This window comes from Lynx canadensis, chromosome D3, assembly GCF_007474595.2.
Source record: "Lynx canadensis isolate LIC74 chromosome D3, mLynCan4.pri.v2, whole genome shotgun sequence".
Lineage (NCBI taxonomy): Eukaryota > Metazoa > Chordata > Mammalia > Carnivora > Felidae > Lynx > Lynx canadensis.
Window position 1 is genome coordinate 23,890,762 of NC_044314.2, and position 24,808 is coordinate 23,915,569.

The following is a 24,808-nucleotide window of genomic DNA, read 5'->3' on the forward strand; positions in this document are numbered from 1 at the left end:
GTTTAGTTTTGGGTCCTAGATGAGGGTCTCAGTGGCATCTTTCAGTGTGCTTTTGTGGGCACTTTTGAGGCAGTCTTTAAGGAATTGCTGCAAAATTGCTGTCTAATAATCTGCGTTCTTGCCAGGGCCAACATCTTTGTTAAGCTTTGCTTAGTGTACAGTTGTTCCAACCTTAAAATCATTATAATTAGATAGGTTTAAAAGGCTAGTTCAGCAGTCAGCCTGTGAGTTGATAAAATGTAGCCAATTCTGTCCTTCACCTTTTGTCCTGAGATCCTTAAAGCAACTCTTCTGCCCCAGTGTATCAACCCACCTCATAAAGGCAGCAGAGGATTGAAAGAGAAACCCTACTCAGGGACAAATTAGTGTGTTGTGTGGCTGGGATAGAAAGGATTGGGTTGTTAAGTGAATTTAAATGAAAGAATCCCAAGCATATATTTAGAGCAGAAGCAAATCTTAAATTTGCTTCCTAAACAAAATTTAATACAAGACAAATTTAGACCCAAATGGGAAGGTCTGTGAGCTTCAATATCGCCTACCTTGTTCATAAATCACGATATTGATCAAGTATAAATTAATGCATGAATGCATACATTTGTGTATGGGAACTTAATGAAACCTCATTTATTACGTGAGAATGAAGCGGAAAGCAATTTTTATATTATGAACATTTAAGTTAAACCATTTAGCATTTTAAAAAATCTTAGCTGAGTGGACCTTCCCTGTATGAATCTATTCTTCACATCTCTCCCTCTCAGAAGAAAACTGTTTGGCAGAGAATCACTCCCGCTTTTGCTTTGGGTCCTTGGGAAGAGAACTTAGGACCCAGGCATGAGCATTACATGACAACTCATGGAAAGAGGTGGTGAAAGGAACTTCCGAGAATTTCATTTGTACTTCTACATATTTTCTGCCAATGAACAACGTATTCTGGGAGTGGCCACTGCATATTTCGATTTTCACCCTTGATGAGATTTGCTTTGCTAGATGACCTACCCTTCAAATAATGATTATTGTTTAAACTGAAATATCAGACAGCAAATATACAGTATTTGTATATTCTATTAAGTAAATGTTGAGTTATACGAGCTATTCACTGGTATATTATTAAGATGTTGTGAAATAATATGTCCTTGGGGCATATCTCACAAAGGGTGTAGGTGTAATAAATCAGTGAAAATTGTACCTAATTGGGAAGGTAGGGGAGAAAAAGATCACTTTTCAGTACAGCTAATAGCAAATTCCTTCTGTAAACCCAAAACCACACCCTAGATTAGTGTTCTCAACCCTGGCTGAGCTTCAGAAGAACCTGTGTGGCTTTTTAAAAACATGTCCACTCCAGATCTAGTAAATCCAAATACCCAGAGTTTGCCTCTCCCCGCTCTGCATTTATCTTTTTTTAAAGCCCTTCTTGACTTTGATGTACATCCAGGGGTGAAATCACTGCTCCAGAGCTTAGATCTACAAATAAGTTGTTACAGAAGCAACATACAGAATATGAAGTCTAGGGAAACCTTGGAGTAACAGGGAAGTTTTAGTCTTAGCTAAAATTCTCTAGGCCTTTGGAGGGGTGGGGTAAATTAGAGTAAGGATTGTGCAGGTAACTGTAAGGGATCAAACAAGAGAAAGAGAAGACATAGTTTATAGCTTTCTCTTGTACTGGCTTTGGAACATTCTAGACAACTTAGAAGAGTAGGTGCTCAATTAAAATTCATAAGATCTGAGTTTGAAGCAAGATATCATAAATAAATCCAATGTAGAAAGGGTCCCAAGTTATAATTCAAAAATCAAGAGGTCCAGAGGTCCTTGTACTTAGTACTTAAAATATGACTAATGTGAAGCGAACTGAACTGAGATATGCTAAGTGTATGCAAGAGTAAAATACACACCATTTTCAATGACTGAAAAAACTATAAAACAATTCACTAATAATTTTATATCGATTGTATGTTGAAATGACATTTTAAACACTGAATCAAGTCTACTATTTCTTCTCATTTTTTCTAATGGGGCCACTAGAAACCTTAAAATTACACTATGTTGCTCACATTATATCTCTTAGGGCAACGTGGGTTAAGATTGACCTGGGGAGACCCAACTGGTACCTGGGGTAGGGGTGGGGGTTATGGCATGGCCTAAGATGCTGGAAAGTAATAGGCTTCGTTTTTAACAAGCCATTTAAGAATAAACCTCTTAGAAAAGGTAGCACGGTCCGGAATCACCCGGGCCATACTGTGGGAAGACGCTCTCGTCTAGGAGGAGGAAACAATGACTTCTTAATTTCCTTGAAAAGCCCCAAAGATCGAAAGTTCGGCCCATCAAGGCTCCCGCAGTAACCCAGCGGCCTCCTAGCACTGGAAGCCTGGCCAGCCAGGCGTGGGAGGGCCCTGCCCGGAGGGAGGAGCGCTCCCGGGTCGCTCAGGGAAGGCCCAGAAGCCACGCGGCTCAGCAAACCACCCCCACGGCTGGATAGGAGGACACTTCACTGGCCCCTCCTCCGATGACTCTCCCTAGGCCCTTACCCTGAAAGAAGGTAATCTCGTTCTCAACCCGGGGAAACAACGCCCACCGTGCCCACGACTACCCCACTCCAAGGCCGCTCACACAGTGCCCTAAAAGACCCGACCCTTGTGGGCAAGTGGGACGAGGAGAAAGGAAGAAACCTAGCTGTGCGCTGCAGCTGCACGCGCCTGCGCGAAAACCCCTGCTCGGCCCCAGTTTCAGCCTGTTACAGCGCCTTCGTCCCTCCTACTTTCCCCGCCCCCTCCTGGGTACGTCACAATGAGTGACGTGTAAAGCGAACAATCACAGTCCCTCTCCTCGTGAGCCAGTAGGGACAGGGGAGGGAGGGGAGGGGGGAGGGGAGAGGACGGAAGGAAAAGGCTTCGGGGACTGGCTTGTCCCGGTCACCCAATCAGAGAGCTCTGGGGAGGAGTGGGGCGGGGCCCGAGAAGAGGGTGGGGAGTGGGGCTAGGGAAAGGCATTAGAAGGCTGCGGGGAGCAGCGGGCGGGCTCCCAGAGATTAAAAGCAGCCAATCAGAGCTCGCCGGCTTCTTTCGGAGAGCGGCGTGGGGCGTCGCCGCCGCCGCGCGCGCCGGGGGCTGGTTAAGGCCATGAAACAAAAGAAACCCTGAGAGGGGAGCCGCTGCCACCTCCAGCAGCCCGCCCCGCTGCCGTCCCCACCCACCCACCTAGTTACCTACCTCTGCCTCCTTCCTCTGCCCCTCCACCCCGCCCTCTCCAGTCTCCAGGCGGCCCTGGCGCTCCTCGGCCCGGGTCGCCAGCCCCGCCGCCTCCCCAGAGGAAAGGTGTTTGCGCGCTGAGCAGGGCCCGAGCCCTGTCCGCCATGGGGCTCGCCGCCCGCCGCGCCTGACCCGGCCGCTGCCGCCGCCGCCGCCATTGACAGCGCGCCGCCGCGATGCCGAGCGGCAGCTCCGCGGCCCTGGCCCTGGCGGCGGCCCCGGCCCCCCTGCCGCAGCCGCCGCCGCCGCCGCCGCTGCCGCCGCCCGCGGGCGGCCCGGAGCTGGAGGGGGACGGGCTCCTGCTGAGGGAGCGCCTGGCCGCGCTAGGCCTCGAAGACCCCAGCCCGGCGGAGCCCGGCACCCCGGCGCTTCGGGCCGCGGCGGCGGCGGCGCAGGGCCAGGCCCGGCGGGCGGCGGGGCTGTCTCCGGAGGAGCGGGCTCCGCCCGGCCGGCCCGGGGCCCCGGAGGCGGCCGAGCTGGAGCTGGAGGAGGACGAGGAGGAGGAGGAGGGGGAGGAAGCGGAGCTGGACGGAGACTTGCTGGAGGAGGAGGAGCTGGAGGAGGCAGAGGAGGAGGACCGACAGTCGCTGCTGCTGCTGTCGCCGCCCGCGACCGCCACCTCCCAGACCCAGCCGATCCCGGGCGGGTCCCTGGGGTCGGTGCTGCTGCCCGCCGCCGGCTTCGATGCCCGGGAGGCGGCCGCGGCGGCCGCGGCGGCGGGGGTGCTCTACGGAGGGGACGATGCCCAGGGCATGATGGCGGCGATGCTGTCCCACGCCTACGGCCCCGGCGGCTGCGGGGCGGCGGCGGCGGCCGCCCTAAACGGGGAGCAGGCGGCCCTGCTCCGGAGGAAGAGCGTCAACACCACCGAGTGCGTCCCGGTGCCCAGCTCCGAGCATGTCGCCGAGATTGTCGGTCGCCAGGGTGAGTGCGGCGGGGAGGAGGGGAGTCCAGCTGGGCATGGCCCCGGGCGTGGGTGGGGGAGCCGAAAGAGGCGAGCTCCCGGCTGCTACATTGAACCCGGCGAGTCCCCCAAATCCATCGCGAAGGGGTCTGCGAGGAACCGTGGGTAGATAAGATGAGAAGGTGGGTCACCTTGCGAAAACCCACGGTATTCCGCTCGTTTGGCATGGTGAAAGGTGTTAAGTTTCTCGAGGCACCCAATCCGGTGGTGTTCACTTAACTCGGGCTGTATTCGTGGAACACCAGGCTGGCGTGGCACCAAAAACCTCAGTGAGGTGGTAAAAGGTCGGGTCGGTGGTGGATTCGGTGTTGTGCACGGAAAGCTGCGAGATTGCAAGTTTGCGCAGCCGACAGTACCCAGCTCACCTTAGGGAGCAGCTTGTTCAGACGAAGAAATTGACAGGAATGGAGGCTTTGTACGAGAGCTCAGTCGAGAGGGAAGGGGATGTTCAAGTGGTGGGTAATGCCATCACCCCCCTCCACCCCTCCGCTATTCAGAAACTTAGCTTTTGAAGAGCAGCCTAACTCTGTTGATCTTTTTGTATTCCCTTTGATACATTTTAACTCTCGAAATGCCACATTGGCTGTCTTTTAGAACTACTCTAGTGGACACGATGAAGAGAAAATGGACAGTAAGGTAATCGAGTTAAGGAACTCTATGCGATTATACAGTTTTCAGTAAATTCTCTTCACTTGCCAGCACACCAGCACTGCAGACAGACTCCTCCCACATTGTTCAGACAAAGGACCTATGTCTCAGATTCCAGGAGTAGATTTGTGAAGGTGGGGGAAGGGGATGCCCAGAGTACCTCTGTAACCGACATTTTTAGGGAAGGTCCTCTGCTCTTTAGTATAGCTTCCCCCCAGCCCCTCCCCTTCAATACTAAAGGAGTAAATACTACCCCAGCTGCCTTATTTCAATATAGCTTAGCCTGGTTGATGCATGTCTCTTTACTGTTAGGTTGAGAGCATTGTTGGGGTCAAATAAAGAGAAATAATGGCGCTGCTGCTTAAATGATCTCATCTTTCCCAAGTGGTCTAAAGTACACATAAATAAGAGGTCTGTGGAAATGGTGGTTTCAAATGTCAGAGTTGGCTCATTTCTTACCTCTCGGATTTTAATAAGAAAAACCCGTCTGAAATCTGGATAAAGGAGATAGCTTATTTCAGACTGCCTGATGACTAGTACTTTAAAGGCACTGTTCGAAGCTGGTACCATTCAATTGAGAATTTATTCCTATAGTTTGGTAAATAAGATTCAGATGCCTTGTTTTTGTTTTGTTTTGTCTTGTTTGGATGGGCTTGGGGGGCTTTTTTGTTCTTTGTTTTGCCATACTTAAGATACTAATCTAGGAGAGCGCTGTTTCACCTTACATAGAATAAAACTGTAACATCTCAATTTATAAATCCAAAATGAGTTGGCCATTCAATTAAGTACATCAAGGAATTGCTATGTTTCAAGCTTCTGTTTTGCCAGGTGAGGGTTTATGGCAGTTGGGAATGTGAGGTTGATTCAGACAAACTTGCTGCCCTTAAACTAGGAGTCTAATAAACAGTGGAATGGCACTAAACTAACATGTCGTTTAATGGCACTCACTCTAGTGAGTGTGTGACAAACAGACATGGCTTGTGAGAACATCAACCCTGTAGGGACTTGGAGAATGGATAGGACTTAAATGGAGATGAAGAAGGAGAAGGACTGAGGAACAATGTGAGGAAAGGTGTGGAGGAATGATCTCTTAAGTATGATTAGAAAGTTTTGGGGGTTTTGTTTTTGTTTTTGATACTTGGGGTCTTAAAAGGAGTGTGGCGAAAAGAGGCTGGGAAGGTGTCTATTCAGGCCAAAGTACGAAAAACTAAATGCTATACTAGGATTGCACTGCCTGAGCACAAGTTGCTTCAGTGTGCTTACAGTTTAGGATAACAAAAGAAAAGAACATTTACGTTATTTGCCAGTTTGACTAAGGACAAGATAATGATATCTTTTGTATATTTAGTTAAATACAAACTTTTGTCCTTTTCTATATTTAAAGCACGAAAAAATGATCCCTAATTGCACAGACTGTTGTCTTTATACAAATCCATTATTTAAAAGTAAACTGAATTCATTCTGAGTTTTTATTTTGTACCATCTCCTGAATTACAGCAAATGAAATAAAATCTTTAGTTTTTCTGGGCTGTGCTCATTGGTTAATAAGGAAATGTGGTTCTATTTATGTCTTAGGACATGGAGACAAATTGCTGACTATTCTCTTGCACTTAATATTTCCCAGAGCTGACAGTCCTGTTAAAAGGATGTCATCATCCGCTATCTTATCTTAAGAGCAGAAAGTCTTGTCCCCCTTTTCCTGTTCTGAACCATGCACCTAGTGGATCATTGACCCCTTCCCCATCTCCACCTGGCAGCCAGCACCATAACCAAACCTGTAAAGTGTGTTCCCACTCCCACCAGGAACAAGGCAACTTCTAATGTTTGCATCCTTCTATAGGGTGGTAATTTCTCTTTTCTCCAAGCGAATAAATGGGGCAAATCACTTAATTTACTTGTCTGCTTTGGATGAACTAAACTTTCATTCTTAAGGATTATCCATTCCTCCCATTTTGTTCATTACCTAAAGTCGTAATTTTCTGTTTGTCATCTCTTAATTGGTTTTGGAAATAAATGTGACACAGATGGAGACATTTCTGACTTCAGCTCTGAAGCAAAGGGTAGGACAAATGGAATTCTGAGTCATATAGACTAGAACTCATGTAGATGGCCTCTGGTTCCAGTATCTTAAAAAAAAAAAAAAACAACCCACTGCTTCTGATAGTGATGAAAGTTATCAGTGTTGACCTCATATTTGCACTCCTATATTTGCAAATGTTAAATTGGCCCCATTTTTTTAAGATTTCCATCTCATATTGAAACCAACAATACTGTAAAATAAAGCCATGAGCTAAATAAAGGGGCTTTTTGATAAGCACTGAAGTTTTAGAATATGGGCTAGAGATTAAACCTGACAATAGACTTGGGGAGCCTGGGTGGCTCAGTCAGTTAAGTGTCTGACTCTTGAAAGATTTAGGCTCAGGTCATGATCTCACACAGTTTGTGGGATCAAGCCCCACATCAGGCTCCATGCTGACAGTGCAGAGCCTGCTTGGCCTTCTCTCTCTCCGTTTCTTTCTGCCCCTCCCCCCGTTCGTGTGTGCGCGCGCGCGTGTCTGTGTGTTTGTGTCTCAAAAATAAATGAAGTAAACTTAAAAAAAAAAACCTGACAACAGACTTAAACTTTTGTTGAACATAGTATCCACAAGACACATTCGCAGTGGTTAATATGAGGTTTAATGTACAGCCATTGATGTCCAGTTAGGTTAAAAAGTGAGTTAAAATAAACTCTATACCCATTCTTAACTACATTATAAGTAAATATTGAATGTCATATATTCAGTTGTCTTAGAAATTTGTAACATAGGGGGTGTATGTTACTGTTTAAGCTTAACATGGGTCTTCATCTATTTTCAATAGTGACTTTATATGTGTGTTGTTCTCTTGCCTCATAGCCTGGAAGAGTTGTCTCCAGCTTTTTTTGATTGTACATCCTGTCAAAAAAATTAATCTTGTACTTCCAAAGTTTGTATATTTATGTATGAATGATATGTATCTGATATATACTATAAAAACATGTAAAAAATTTAAAGAATGAGGTAACAGTGGAAATTGGAGTTCTTTTTTTTTGTGTCTACACTCTAGTGGGCTCTGTACCTTTGGCTGTCACTGAGCTAGACCCCTTCGGACATTGTTTTCTTCTTTATTGAGCCACTCTGTCTCCACTGATTTCCCAGTGGTTATTTGTGTGGTCACTTTTAAAATAATGAATATGTTACATTGTTTCAATATCTCATAAACACATCCTTGTGACAATTTTCCCCATTCTATTAGGGTAGAACCACTCTTAAGTTTTAACATAATTGAAATAAGGTATATGCTTATTTGTGTATGTTTGTTCAAAAGAAAAAGAGAAACTTAGGTCATGCCATACATAAATTCCCTATTCAAGAAGAAATACACATTTCTTGAGGAGAAACTGTTTCAGAACAACGCTACAGTACATTATCTTTTTCTTTTATGGAGTAGGGGGGATTATTGGCCTTCTCTTTGCCAGGTACCATAATCCTTCTAGGCCGTTATCCCCATTTTATGGGTGTAGAAACTGAAGCTCCAAGAGATAACTTGCTCCAAGAAAAAAAAGTGGAACTTGGATTTAGACCAGTTTGTTTGACATCAAAGATTAAGTTGCTGCCTCTGTATTCAAGCATCCTGCTCAGGAAGGTTAATGATATTTGAGTTAATTTCTTCCCTAACCTTTGGGATACTGTATTTCTAGTATAGATAACTTCAAATATCCTCACTCTCCAAATTAATTTACTTAATAAAATTTTGATGTCTCTGCTACCCAGAAGGCACAGTTATCATTCTAATATTCTCCTTCTCATATGCCTAACTAAAAATTCACTGTTATTTATAGTTCAGAAAGTTAATTTGTGTTATATACCTGCTAGCTTTACAAAGCTTATATTGTAACTTCTAGGCTTTAAAATTTAAATTTAGTTGATAATAGTTTGTTAGCTCTGGGACCATTGGGAAAGGTTCAATTATTGTTTTGCAAATGGGTGGGGAATCTACTGCCTTTTCTTCCTGGCTCATTCAGCTAATGAACTATTTGGATTCACTAGGAGGAAATGGAAAATAAGGTGGTAATACAAGGGTGTATTTTCTACCCCCTGGTTACCAACAATCTAAAAATGATCCAGGGAGTCAAGTATACGGGAACTGTTACTCTGTTAGAGATTCCTGTTTAGGAAAATTTTCAACAAAGTTTATGGGTTGGAATTCTATGTAGCTCTTCTTATATCTTAAGTTTTCAAGGAAACATAGTATTTAGTTATAAGATAGTGCTTAATATTTTGTGGATTTGGTTTTGAATGAATTTGATATTTGTACAGATTGAAAGATTTGATACTTTTGCCTTAAACCGAATACAAAAATGTTCAGAATATATGTTTTAATATAAAAAACTACCCAAATTCCCTCAACAGTCTCTGCTCAGCTGTGGTATATTGGAAAGAGTCTACAATCAGAAATTAAAATTTCTAAATTTGATTACTCTGTGCCAGTAACTCACTTTGTGATCTTGGACAAGTCACTTAAGCTCCCTAGGCTTCAGATACCTCTTCAGCTGGATGTAACCTTATCGATAATACCTCTAGAAACTGAATGATACAAATAAATGGAAACACATGAAACTTTAAGCGATAAGTACATACTGTTTTTGTTGAGTTAAATCTGAAATTAAGTCGAACCGCTTTTTAATCTCATTTACCTTTCTTGGCTTTAGCAGTTTCACACATTATATTCTTCTAACGTGTAACAACTAGAACCATCTGATGTCTGAATGCCTTCTGGCTACACGGCACTTCTGTCTGGATAGATTTGAATTATGTTGTGATGACAACGAACCCCAGCATCTCAGTATTAAAACAATAAAGGGTAATTTCTTATTCGCAGGGGCTCTGCTCATTTCAGTTATTCAGGGACACGGGCCAGTGCAGTGGCCACCATCTCAAGTGTTAGCTGGTCTTCCCATGTGCCAGCGGAATAAGAGACAGTAGCATAGGACATGCTGGTCTTTAAATGTTAGACCCGGAAGTAGTAATTACATCTCCTGTTTTGTTAATCAGAGTAAGTCATGGGGCCACACCTAACTTCAAGTAGGTAAGAAGGTCCATTACAACCATGTGCCCACAGAAGAGAGCCAGAATATTACTGAACAGCTATAGTGACCACCACAGTATTATTTTATGATCAAAGGGATTGTTACAGAATTTTTAATGTAATTTAGGCCATGTAGAATTTTTGAAGTTGAACTCCAAATGAAAAAATAAGTAACAATGTTCATAAGAGACTAAATAGGTAAGTGTATTTGCAGTTTAAAACCTCCTTTAGGAAACTCCAGGTAGATTATGGAAGATCTATTTTAAAACCCCATTGATCTTCAGGTAATTCCAAAGTGATAGTTTATTATTATTATTATTATTATTATTATTATTATTAAACTACATCTTAATACCTCCCAGATGGCTTTTAGACCATAATTTCTGAGTTTACTTTTAACTTTTTTCCCCATGCCACCATTAGGTACTATATGGACATTTTTAAAGATTAAATATGATATTTAAGCTTTTAAAATAATTTTCTAGTATTAGTATTACCAAGTCCAACTATACTACATTGAATATATGCACAGCCTAGTGCCATTTGGACAGTTCGAGTCTTTATTCTATGATTGAGCACTGCATAACATTAGAACCTCTTCCGTGCCAGTGTTTGGGATTTAAGAACAATTCATGTGGGCATGGTTTGTTGCCTTTGTCCAGTAAGCAAAAATTACAATTCATTATATGCAGAGAATCCTGATTTGACTACAAATAAAGTACCATGGAATAATAAGATTGGCCTTGAAATTATAAAGACAGTCCTTTAATGAAAACTGCAGGTGTAGTTCAAGATTAGCGTGAAGTAGTTGATCTTTTGGACACCATTGGAGGAGTGTAGGGAGGGAATAGTTCCAAACAACTAAAAAATTTTCCAGAAGGGTTGCTATTATTAACAGTATTTACATTTCAGGCTGACCTTTTTATTACTGTCCCTTTTTCCTTACCACTCATCTTCCCTTTGACATACCTTCTCCCTTGCCATCAGTACCATTTTAATGTACTGTAGGAAAGGACATTGGAACTTGGGAGTTTAGAAAAAAACTTGTTAAAGACTTGGTTTCACCATTTGTTGCCTGTGACCTTGGACAAATCACTTAACCTTACTGAGCATTTCTTGTGGGAAAAAAAACCTGTTCCAATGACTTGTTCTTCCTGGCCCCTTCCATCCCCCACTTGTTGTTGGGATCAAGTTTGAGAAGATGTCATTAGTACAGATTCATAGCACAATTGAAAGTACAGACATAATAAATTATATATGAGGCAGGGTTAAGTTTATAAATCTTCTGCTAGATTTGTACTCTGAGCACATACTACGTTGAAACTCAAAATTGTCACTTTAGTAAGTTTTTCCCAGGGTATACCACTAACTAAGTGGTCCACAGTATATATTTTTTTTTTAAAGTTTACAAATGAATCTGATTATTATATGGTACCCAAATAGAAGTAATTCTAAGGTTTCTATTAACATCCTCTAAAGCGCATGATCCTAATTTTAAAATCCCCAGTTAGGAGAATTGTTCTAGCTTTCTTCTCTAATTTACACCCTTATCTAGGTGTTTCAGCTTTGGTGAAAGGCTAAATATGAGCCTTTTTTTTTTTATTAAGTAGTTCAGTTCTCTTGTCTAAGTGAAAAAAGAAGGGGAATTTTAGATTTTGTTTAACTCCTTCTTAAGAATCTACTAGAAAAATAAGTTAGGTTGAGAGAATGGTGTATTTTAGGAGTTATTAGTTCATAATTTTGGGCAATTCTAGGCTTCGGTTTTCTTCATGTATAAAATGAGGTTGAATTAGATTATTTCTTAGTGCTCTCACATTCTGATTTTTGTCCAAAAAGAGTCCCTGCAATCATGCAAAAGTATACCAGATTTCAGATTCCCAGTTAGATTGACTTCAACATATCCCCTCCAAGTTCAGTAAAGTTGATAATATTTCAGCATGCTTTATATAATCAAAATGTTAAGTTTTATCTTCAGGAGATAAATCCTTTAAGTGTTTTCAACTTCCTATAGAAAATTGATTCAAAGTCAAACAGCTTTTTTTTTTTTTTAATTATAAACCTTCAAGTGTGTGAGACAGTGTATCGTCTCATTTGATCCATTCTTATTCCCACCATACAGATAAGGAAACAGATCTATGGGGATATAAGTAACTTACCCAGGGTCTCAATCTCATGGAATTGGAGACTTAAACACTGCTATCTCAGTAAGTGGTAGAACAAGCAGACAAAAAGCTCAGCAAAGATACAGAAGGTTTGAATACTGTCTACAATATAAGAAGAGAGACTGATATCTGTACATGAACATGTGTAAACATCAGATCATTCTGGTGCTTGAAACTGATACAAGTCAGTGAGAGCAGCACTGAATCTTGGTCATCTTTGCATCCTTGATAAAGTACCCAAAGCAAGGTAGATGCTTGTGATGTTTATTGTGTTTAACTGGATTGTTGGATTAGACTTACCATTTTACTATTCCTGTTTTAATTTCCATATTGTGGTAATTGGGGTTTTCTTCCCTCTTGCTTTTATCCCCAACCCTTTATGTAAGGAGCCAGTCAACCTGAACTTAATTTGGAGCTTTGTTTTATGGCCAGTAGCAACCTTCTTGATTTAAAGCATTAAAAGTCAATAATAAGAAAACTAAAATCACAATAATAAAGCTGTTTGAAGTGCTGACAGAATGATATCTACAGTGAGACTGTATTCACAAAAAATTTGAGGATTTTGACTAGAAGAGCTACAAGGACACTTCACTTGAACTCTAGAAAGGAAAGCATTTATGATACTGCGCATTTATGAATAGTTTGCATTGCTGATCTAAACAATGTAACTGTTGGGTTAAGTTAGTATGCATAAGAAACACTCTCTTATTGGGATTTAGCTGATATCCATCAGTCTTTGAAAACATAATACCGAAATTGAGTTCCTGTAAAGTTAAAGGAGCTTTTGAATAGTGTGTCTGGACTATCCCTCAAGGAATAGGATCCCCTCTTAATTCTAATGTATCATGAAACATGAAATAATATGTTCCTCCGGTGCTTTTAGAAAAAAATAGTATGGAGGGGCGCCTGGGTGGCGCAGTCGGTTAAGCGTCCGACTTCAGCCAGGTCACGATCTTGCGGTCCGTGAGTTCGAGCCCCGCGTCAGGCTCTGGGCTGATGGCTCAGAGCCTGGAGCCTGTTTCCGATTCTGTGTCTCCCTCTCTCTCTGCCCCTCCCCCGTTCATGCTCTGTCTCTCTCTGTCCCAAAAATAAATAAACGTTGAAAAAAAAAATTAAAAAAAAAAAAATAGTATGGAGTCATAAGAGGCATGTGGGGTTGTTAAGACAACGTGGGTTTGAGATCTGACTTTCCCGCTGGGAGATCTTGAGCAGTTCAGGTTCTTTCCTGCCCTTCTTAAAGCACTGGTATGATGATTAAATGGGAATAAATCTAGACAAGTTTGGAAAACTGAAAAGTGTGCTACAGATTTTTATTTTATCATTATTATTTCAGGAAATACTTGAAGAGTGGTTGGGCATGGTTGGGTAGTCTTGTAAGTTACCCTTTACTGGGGAGCCAGGGTGGGGTCAGTAGGTTAGGCGTCTGACTTCAGCTCAGGTCATGATCTCACAGTTCATTTCATGGGTTCAAGCCCCGCATCAGGCTCAATGCTCTTAGCAGAGCCCACTTCAGATCTTCTGTCCTCTTCTCTCTCTGCCCCTCCCTCCCTCACATATGTGTGTGCTCTTTCTCTCTCAAAAATAAATACTTAAAAAAAAAGTTACCCTTTACAGAGCCACCTACTTGAAAAACGGGCATTGTAATAAGCATTTTTAATACATGATTTCATTTAATCCTTGTAAGAACCAAGTGAGAAAAGTATCTTTAATCGTAGTTCCTCACCCATGAAGGAAAGATAAAGGTTCACAAAGCTGGTTAGTGATCATCCGAAGTCAATGTTCCCAACCATTATTACTCAACCTACTTTTCCTTGAGGAAAGGAAGAAAAGATATATGTGTATGAAATAAGGTAGTATCTGATTGTCCCAAGTTCTTTTACGACTTTAAAAAAGAAACAGTGACTTTTTCCTAGGAGAAGAGGGACTTGGTCAAAAATGTAAGCATCAGAAAGGACCTAGAGGTTGAATGACCTGACATTGAAACCAGGAGTAGAAACGGGGTGGGGGGGGGGGGGGGGAGAAACTGGTGATAGACTTAAGACCCAGGCCTTCAGATGATCAGTATTTTGCTTCTTACATTGTTTCCTTTAAACTATGCCTTGGAAGATTCATATGTGGTAGCAGTAATAATGAGTCTGCACCTTTACTAATAGCACCTTGTACTATTTTGAGTTCATAGAGCCAGCCTTCACATGTACAGCCTCATCTTCCAAACGGCCATGGTTGTTACTCAGAAGCTATAAGGTGTGGAGCAGAAGTACTATGGGTTTTCCACATTATTTAGGGAAGTATCTGAGCAGAGACAGAAGAGGAACAGGAGGAACAGGGCATGTTTAGGAGATGATAAAGTCTAGAAGAAGCTGGGTTATGGCTACTCGATGGGAGAGAAGTGGGGGAGGGGGGCAGCGGGTGGTTTTAATGTCAGGCCAAGGAGTTCTAATTTTCTCGAAGGTAAAAGAGCTACTCACAGAGTTTCATTCCCCCTCCTTATCTGTGTGTCTGTGTGTCTGTCTATCTGTCTATCTCTTTATAAATGTTTATTTGTTCTGAGAGAGAGTGAGAGCCTGCAAACAAGGGAGGGGCAGAGAGAGAGAGAATGAGAATCCCAAGCAGGCTCAGCACTGTCAATGCAGAGCCACCCAACTGAGCCATACAGGCGCCCTACCACCACCACGACTTATTTAAAGTGTGTGTGTGTGTGTGTGTGTGTGTGTGTGTGTGTACTACACTGATATCCTAGTAGGATTCTTTTCCCTTAAAACAACACTCTTGGGGAGAAGTTTTGAATAAAGGTACATGCCAAGGATGACCCAAAGTGGATATATACACATAATGCAATTTTGGTGTTTAGCTTTCTCAAGTCACCTTAAGTTAAGGTATATGTAGCTAATTTATGAAGTGAATGGAAAATACAATGAACTTCTAGAAAACAAAATACTCTGTGAAAAATCAGCAACAGTTCACATAACATTTGGGGCTTGTTTCTTTAAAAAGAAGAAGAAGGAGGAGGAGGAGGAGGAGGGGGGGGGGAAGAGGAGGAGGAGGAGGAGGAAAGAAAAAAAAAATGGGCATGTGGTGGCTCAGTAGGTTAAGTGTCCAACTCTGTTGATTTCGGCTCAGGTCATGATCTCACAGTTCCTGAGATCAAGCCCCTCGTGGAGCCCTCTTGGGATTCTCTCTCTGTCCCTCCCCCACGCGCACGTTTATGCTCTCTCTCTCTCTCTCTCTCTCCCCCCCTCCCTTCCTCCCTCCTACTCCCTCTCTCTCATAATAACTAAACATTAAAAAAAAAAAAAAAGATTCTTTGCCCCTACAAGATGGAATTTAAACCCCTTGCTGTCATTGAAGATGTGTCCACCTTTCACTGTGTGTGGTAACTTTGGCAGCATTAGAAATCTAAGTTAGATAGTAAGCAGAATTAAAGAACAGAAAAAGATTTCTGGATTGAGCCTTCCATTTTCCTTCCAGCTTCTAGAGTCCACCTACAGTGTCGTGCCAGAAGGCCTCCATAGGCAGTTCCCAGTGGGGACTGTTGGCTTGTTCGCAGGCTATCCAGAGCACATCACATCTCTCTACTACTTTCAGTTAAACTTTTCTTGGATAACCCCCACCCCACCCCCAGTAAAAGAACATTTGGCATTGCAGCCCTTCTTACACATGTTGTACTGAAATATTTGGAACATGTTGAGTTTTGTTATTGTTTTTAATTTTAATTGTTGTTTTTAATGTTGATTACAGCCTATTAAATTGATACTGCAACCCCAGGTTTGAGAAACCCCGAACATCCATCGTTTCAGCTCTTTTCCTTCCTTTTAACTCCTCTCCCAGCAATGAGAGAGAGACGGGTCCCTCTTAACTGCTGAGGCCTCTGGCAGGAGAGGTTCTCTTTACTCTGCAGAAGCAAGGCGGGACCGGACCTCTGCTCACCAGGGAGCAAGAAGGCCATGAATCTGGCCACAGCTCCAGGGTTTTGAGGCAAACCCAGCCCCAGCCAAGTGATATAGATAGAAAGGGGAAATGAGTTCGTATACTAGGGCTAGATTGGAGACTTTTTCATGTGGGGGATTTACTTCCAAATCAAAACAGAATTACAACTATAAAACTTTGTGCTATCCTAGTTCTTAACATTCTACACATTCTACATCTACACGTTCTACATCTACACATTCTGGTACAAAGCTTGACATCTGTTCTTTTTATCAGTAGCTGTAAGAAGACCATGGTTAGACCTCACGTCTTAGAATTAAAAAGCCTTGTTCAGATTTCAGGTTATGAAATCATTTACCCTGCAGTTCATACAATTTAAAATAATGTCAGTACTAGCCAAAAGTCTAATGAATATATATGCTAAGTCCAGTAAAATGTGTCATTTCTTTATATTTAAAAAAACTTTTCTGGTTTAATCATACTTCTTGGAAAAAACTAATGCATTTGTACGGTTCAAAATTATTAAAATAATAAAGAGTGTGGAGGAAAATTAAGGCTCCCTTCTACCCTGTCCCCCTAAGTGAACCAGTTTTATGACTGCATTGTATTCCATTATATAGCTGTACTGGCCTCATGCTAATATAATTAAGTAATATAATACAAAGGTCATTTTATACCTGTGCAAGTATTTCTGCAGGATCAGTTCTATGAGTGGGACTGTAGGGGCAGAAGGATCCATGCAGTTGTAATTTTGATAAATAATACAAACTGCCCTTGGGCAGTTCATACTCCCAGCAACTAAATATAAAGGTCCTTTTCCCTGTTCTTAGTAGCACTGTTTTTGATACTTGTTTTGATATTTGATATTCTTATAGGTGGAAAAAGACCCTTCAGTTCACATGGAAATGGGAATTTTCATGTTTCGTAGCCATTTGTAGATTTCCTTTTCTGTGAACAGTTTCTTTTATTTTTTTAAATTAGGTTTTGGTGTTCTGATACGTAGGGCAGGTATATGTATGTATGTAAGAGAGAGAAATTAGCCATTTGTGGTATAAGTTGTAAATAATTATTTCTTTAAATTATTTTTGGTGACTTTTGCCATGCAGCAGATTTTTTAAGTGTAATCTAATTTATCTGTACTTTTATGGCCTCTGAATTTTATGCCACTCTGAGATTATAAATTCTTCAATGATTTTTTAAATATCTTAGACTTTGCAAATAGAAACTTAATCTAAAATACTCTAAAAACCTTTGACCTCCTTCACCTATAAAATAATAAAACAAGTTTGTTTTTTCTTTAGTTTGTGTTGCCTATTTAGAAGTCTCCCTAGTCAGATTGTCCCCAACTTTGGTGTGTGTGTATGTGTGTGTGTGTGTGTGTGTGTGTGTGTGTGTATATATATATATATATATTCATTCCTAGAAATCATGTGTTGGTTGTTTGAACCTCAGTGTATATGTTCCTATAGAAACAACATTATGATTGATGAGGTTTCCTGTAGTCCTAATCCAAATTGAGGCTATTGTGTTAAAACTGTCTTAGAAAATTTAGGAGAGAGAAGAAATACATTCTTTTATTTTTGTTGGCAGTGGCTTAGAGGGGCTGGGCTTTGCTACCTTCCCATTACCTCCTCTGACCTGGAAGACCTAAATAAGTACACAGTCCTTTGGGGCAGGATAGGCCTATCTGACTCCCCTATCTCAGAAGTGGTCCCCACTCAAAATATTTGTCTTCAGTCCTCCAGAGCCAGTTATTAAACACCTCTTTGTTAGTATGGGCCTTAGGCCAGATAGCATTCTGGGTACCTTTAGTCATATTTTCTTCCTACTAGGTATTAAAAAAGTGTTGTATCATGCGACTGATGGTTGCTTCTAGTCTCAAAAGTATTTATTTGGAGAAGTTTACTTAATTCAATTTTCTAGTGGTCAGTATTAGTAAGGATTGAGAGGAACTAACCTCAAATTCTTTGGTTATTTCTCTCTTTGTCCTTAATAGAAATTCCCAGTGTTTTTCTGCAGGATGAACAGGGACCCTCTTTGTTAGAAATGTGATTCCAGCAGACTGCCTTCTTGTTAAATTGTAGCCCAGAGTATCTGAATAATAACAATAACTCCCCTGGATGTATAATGTGAACAGTTAGTTATTTGTTCACATCACAGCCTTTTAGAATTTCTTAGATAGCTCTCCATCAGTCACATATTGGCCAATGGAAAGTGCTCTCGGTTCACAGCCCTAAGCAACATCTTTTGTGCTGAAAGAGGGAGTCTTCTGAAGATTCAGTCTATATAAAAAAATAGATATGGAAGTTTTATTGCTCGTGTCTTCTAATTCACTCTCTATTGTGGAGCAAAAGCAGTAGCATTGCCTTATAGTCAAAAGTAACACTATCAACTCAATCTTCTTGTAGTTCTCACTATCAACTCAATCTTCTTGTAGTTCTTTATAAATGTAAATTTACAGCAGCACTATTTATTCATTCATCCATTCATTTGAGAGAGAGAGAGCATGTACAAGCAAGGGAGAGGGGCAGAGGGAGAGAGAGAATCCCAAGCAGGCTCCGTGCCCAGCACAGAGCCCAATGCGGGACTTCATCCCACAACCGTGAAATCATGACCTGAGCCAAAATCAAGAGTTCAACGCTTAACCGACTAAGCCACCTAGGCACCCCTACAGCAGCAGTCTTTGTAGTTAAAACTTTCGAGTTTTACAGTAGCATAAATTCAACTCATTGAAGTAATTTCTTGATTGCCCCCAAGCCACCTCCTCCCCTTGACCCTTCTTACCTTATCCAGTTACTGCACTAAATGCTTTCCTTGCAGTTTTGCTTTTAGCCCCTCCCTGCCAAATCTTCTCAAATGAATATCTTTGAATTAATCTTGACTCTCAAAGTGTTTTTATGATAGGCACCTAGGATCCAGCAGTGAGAAAACAAGCCATTTCTTTGTAAGTTTTACAGTTTGTTGAAAGGGGGAATAGGTGTGGATTAAGTTCCAAAAATCCAATGGTAGGTTGAAGAAAGTTGTGTTGCATATGTTACAGTTGAAGTTAGCATAATCAGTTCCCTTCAACAAAGTTGCGTTAGCAATGTGGGGCTAGAAGATGAAAGTCTTGAAAAGCTCAGCAAAAAACAACCTTACATTCAAAGCAATATGTATAAGAAAGGCCCAGTGTTTATAAAGGAAACCAATCTTTGTTTCAACACGTGCTGTATGGGCGCCCTAAAGGTATATACTTCTAGTCAACCATCCAGTGGTTTGGGAATGCTTATGCTTAGAAGGGTACACAAAGAAGTCCTGAGGGATAGGAACCTTTGTAGAGGATGAGGCATCTAAACTAAAATATGAAGGCCAGCAGGAATTAAAAAGCAAGCAGAGGTGGGAGTAAAGAGGCAAGGACAAAGGAACATTCTAGTCACAGAAGCAAGGGAGCATGGGTAAGGAGTTTAATACGATAAGAGCACACTGCAGAGTTACAGAAGTGAGGAAGGAGAAAAAGCAAGTGGTAAAGAGATAGATCTAGAGAGAGGTAATCGGTTCCCAGGTAAAGAGGAGCCTTGTGTGCCAAATTGCTTGGACTTTATCCTTGTGGTAAAAGGGAGCCATTAAAGCACTTTATGCAAAGAAGTGATCATGTGATCTGTGCTTTATTTAGAAACCATCATTTGATTAAAATGAATATAGCCAATGGGTTGGAGTGAGGTGGGACTGGAGGCAGGGAGACTTGGGGGAGGAGGAGCTTTTACAGTTAGCAGGTTAGAAATGATATATGTAAAGACTCAGTTTGTATGTGTTATGAATTCATTGGGGGCAAAAAAGGGAGGAAAGATTTAAGAAAAAGACCACCCCCAAAGTGTGACATGTGTCTTTAAGAGCACCTGGCCTCAGGGTACCTGGGTTTCTCAGCCAGTGACTCTTGATTTTTGTCTCAGGTCATGATCCCAAGGGTCAAGCCCCGCCCGCGTCAGGGTCTGTGTAGAGCATGGAGCCTGCTTGGGATTCTCTTTCCCTCTTTCTCTCTCCCTCTCTCCCCTATTTGCACTCTCTCTCTCTCTCTCTAAAAAAAAAAACAAACAAAAAAAACCTGTCCTCTTCATTTTGAGGAACCTAGATAACATAATATATTCATGAGAACAGATGTATTCTAGCAAGCTTCATGGTAAGATCTTTGAAAACTATAACCCCATGGCTCAGTTGTCCATTTAACACTTTAAGTTACACTTTGAAGCCCTCTAATCTCATGTAGTTGGTTCTGGTAATAGGTGATTGCTCTAAAAAGTCAATTAAAGAATTTGGGGCGCCTGGGTGGCGCAGTCGGTTAAACGTCCGACTTCAGCCAGGTCACGATCTCACGGTATGTGAGTTCGAGCCCCGCGTCAGGCTCTGTGCTGACAGCTCAGAGCCTGCAGCCTGTTTCAGATTCTGTGTCTCCCTCTCTCTCTGCCCCTCCCCCGTTCATGCTCTGTCTCTCTCTGTCCCAAAAATAAATAAACGTTGAAAAAAAATTAAAAAAAAAAAAAAAGAATTAATGGATTGTCATGTATGTGCATCTCCGATATTTTAACTTAAATGCATTTAGGATTTGGGGCCAAAACCTTTCATTTGAGAGTGGGTCTGCCAATCTGAGTAGTCTTTTAATAAAATCCATCCAGTGCCCATATTCCATACAATTTCCAATATGTTTCTTTTGAATTTAGCAAGAACTTTACAGTGAGTGCAGCATCATTCTGTGTTAGTTTTTTACCCCAGGCCTTTACAGTCATCTCACTCATGCATAATTCACCCTTCTCTTCTTTAAGGTACATATATTTATTGAGACTTTCAAAAATAATCATCTTAATTTTCATACAAGTACAGTGTCTTTTTGCATTCATGTTTCACTGGTTTTGTGTCATAGTTAATTGAGTTAGTGCTTGCGTACAACTAGAATAAGCAGTTATGGGGATACCTTACTTAGTAAGCCTCACATTCAACTGATGGCAGCAGATGTGAGACAGCCTTTGGGCCATGAGCATTTTGCTCATCAGGTGAGTTTACAGAGGAAAGAGTAATGTTAAAAGATGACAATTAAGTGGAAAGCTGTTAAAGAACTTCTGTTTTATAGTATAGTTGTATGAAATTTGAGATTCTCGACTGACAAAAAGACCATAGATTTTAAGTTAGACTGGGTTTAACCGTTTTCCTGAGCTTCATTTTCCTTATCAATAAAAGTGTAATAATCAAGTTCTTAGGGTTCTTGTATAGATTGAATGAGACAGTAGATGGTCAGTGTCTTACATATGCATTAGTGGTTTTTTCTTTGCCACCAACATCCTGCAAGTGAGCTAATTATTACCGTTCTGAAAGTCAGACCTGCTTGTGGTCTAGCTTGCCTGTACAGAGGATTTCGTGCATCATTTGCAGTGACTGATAACAAGGGAAAGGAAACAATTAGCATGACTTCTAAGATCTCCTGGTAGAGGCACCGCCTCTTCCTAAGTGAAAGACCAGGTCACAAGTATACCGGAGGACCAGGGAGCATTTGTGGAGTTAGGAAAGCTTTCTCATCTAGTGATAAGTTTTTATGATGAAGAAAAACTAAAATTAAAACAACAGCAGCAACAACAACAACAAAAACGCAGCTGTCCAGAAGCAGACATTTGGCTTGCACAGAGCTTTCTGTGATTTGTCTTTATCAATATCATTGACATAAATGTTGATTCTTATGAAATATGTTCTTTCTAACAGGTTGTAAAATTAAAGCACTGAGAGCCAAGACAAACACATATATCAAGACACCTGTTCGTGGTGAGGAGCCCATTTTTGTTGTCACTGGACGGAAAGAAGATGTTGCCATGGCCAAAAGAGAGATTCTCTCAGCTGCAGAGCACTTCTCCATGATTCGTGCATCTCGAAACAAAAATGGCCCTGCCCTGGGAGGATTGTCGTGTAGTCCAAATCTGCCCGGTCAAACCACCGTTCAAGTGAGGGTCCCCTATCGTGTCGTGGGATTGGTAGTTGGACCGAAAGGAGCAACTATTAAAAGAATTCAGCAGCAGACCCACACATACATAGTAACTCCAAGCAGAGATAAGGAGCCTGTCTTTGAAGTGACAGGGATGCCCGAAAATGTCGACCGAGCGCGAGAAGAAATAGAAATGCATATTGCCATGCGTACAGGAAACTATATTGAGCTCAACGAAGAGAATGATTTCCATTACAACGGTACCGACGTAAGCTTTGAAGGTGGCACTCTTGGCTCCGCGTGGCTCTCCTCCAATCCGGTTCCTCCTAGCCGCGCAAGAATGATCTCCAATTACCGAAACGATAGTTCCAGTTCTCTGGGAAGCGGCTCCACAGATTCCTACTTTGGAAGCAATAGGCTGGCTGACTTTAGTCCAACGAGCCCATTTAGCACAGGGAACTTTTGGTTTGGAGATACACTACCATCTGTAGGCTCAGAAGATCTTGCGGTTGATTCTCCTGCCTTTGACTCTTTACCAACATCTGCTCAAACTATCTGGACCCCCTTTGAACCAGTTAACCCACTCTCTGGCTTTGGGAGTGATCCTTCTGGTAACATGAAGACTCAGCGTAGAGGAAGTCAGCCATCTACTCCTCGTCTGTCTCCTACGTTTCCCGAGAGCATTGAACACCCACTTGCTCGGAGGGTTAGGAGCGACCCACCTAGTACAGGCAACCATGTCGGCCTTCCAATATACATCCCTGCTTTTTCTAATGGTACCAATAGTTACTCTTCTTCCAATGGTGGTTCCACCTCTAGCTCACCTCCAGAATCGAGACGAAAGCACGATTGTGTGATTTGCTTTGAGAATGAAGTTATTGCTGCCCTAGTTCCATGTGGCCACAACCTCTTCTGCATGGAATGTGCCAACAAGATCTGTGAAAAGAGAACGCCATCATGTCCAGTTTGCCAGACAGCTGTTACTCAGGCAATCCAGATTCACTCTTAACTATATATATATACATAAATACTATATCTCTATATGGACTCGTAAAGGCATGGGTATAATGGTACCCCCAGTAAACTTCCTAATGAATTCTTATGACTGTTATCAGGCTTTATTGGGATTAGGCTAAAGTTGTTAGTAAACTTATAAAAGGCTGCTATGGTAACACTAAACCTAAGTGGTCTCTTGTCTATTAGTTTGGTTTGAATTATTAATACTATCCTGTAGACCCAGAGACATAGCTTGTATAAGAATTGCTAAAACTGAAGTTCAGCTTGGCTGAGTGAAGATAATCATAGGTTGTGTGGCCTATGAGAAAAGTATATACGTCTAGATTTCAAAACAGTGGGTCCCAAAGCCTAACCACATTAAGAGTTTATGGAGGGTACTTGGCATTACAGATGATTCAGACACTTCCAGTGCTGCCTTCTTTACACTGCCAGTTTTGACAAAACAGGTTCGTTTTTTATTTTACAACAACTTATGCCTAATTCTGCAGGATTGCAAGTAACTTTTTAATGCATTGTGATTACTTATTGGTAATAATAGGGCTGATGGCAGTTTACTCGATCACTGGTTATAATTTGGGACAAAAACTGCTACATTGACCTTCATCTCGCCCAGAATGCTCACGGCTGGTATGATCATTGGATCAGGAATGCAATTGTGTCGATTGTGAATTCCTACCCATTGCCTCCCTCGGTGAATGTGGAAATGACCACCTGGGTTTTCCCATTTCGGGAAGGGCTTTGGGATGCACCTATATTGGCTAATAATTGAGGATGCGAACATTCCATTCATTAGTCTGATCAAGCTGTTGATTAATTTTTAGACTATAGATCAAAATGTGAAACATTTTATGTTCAATCCATATTTGTCTTGCACATTATAAATATATTTTTATTTTTTAGTAATTTAGGGGAGGGGAGGGAGAGAGGGATAATAATGCCCTTAGCATAATTTACAAAAGCAGCTGTGATGACCTTCAATCAGTTTACTTCATTTCAAAACTATTTCCAATCACGAGGAAAGATTTCTTTAAGATACACTTTTACATTTCACCTGTGGATGTCTGTAACTTCATCCTCAGTATGTTCCCAAATCTGTGCTGGCATTGAAAGGACAAAAACAATATACTGGTGGGTTTTTCTACTAATTATTTTTTGAAGCATTATTTTCCCAACACAAAAGAGCTTTTTTTCTCAATATAACAAAAATTGAAAATCCTATGTGTATTGAATAGTAAATAGACAAATTTTATTTTTTATTTCCACTTGAAGAGTTACATTTCGTATAAAAGTTTACAAATAACGGTTTTTATTTTGATTTTTTCAGTATAAAAATTGCCTTGATGGCATATTATGATGTAATGCTAACTGCTTGTAGGATAGTTAAATGTCAGTATTGAAACCTAATCTTTAGCTGCCGTCTTGTAGATACGAACGAATGTTCACCAAGCATGTATTTTGTATTTTGTTGCATCGTACACTGCAACTAATAAGCCAAGGAATCGACATATATTAGGTGCGTGTACTGTTTCTAAAAACCACAAACTAAGAATGATAAATTATCAATATAGTTTAGTATTTGCTAATTTTACTACACTCTTTTGTTATGTATATGTAGGGAAGTCATAGGGATTATAAATTCAATTTGAGTAAAGTTTAAAACCATATATTTTATGATAAAGGGCCTTTAACTTAAGATGGCCAAAGCACTGATATTATATATTTGCTGTAAAGAGAATTATAAGAGTTTTATTTTTCTGATATTAAAAGTTACTTAATAAAGACTTGTTTCCATTAACTTGAA

General features: G+C 41.2%; 1 protein-coding gene across 1 annotated transcript; it reads left to right on the top strand.

The window, feature by feature from the left end:
* Nucleotides 1-3,418: 3,418 nt before the first annotated feature.
* Nucleotides 3,419-24,808, top strand: MEX3C (mex-3 RNA binding family member C). The gene is made up of 2 exons (XM_030336360.1): nucleotides 3,419-4,166; nucleotides 21,774-24,808. The coding sequence occupies exons 1-2, from the start codon at nucleotides 3,419-3,421 to the stop codon at nucleotides 22,997-22,999; spliced, it is 1,974 nt and encodes a 657-aa protein (XP_030192220.1). The 3' UTR covers nucleotides 23,000-24,808.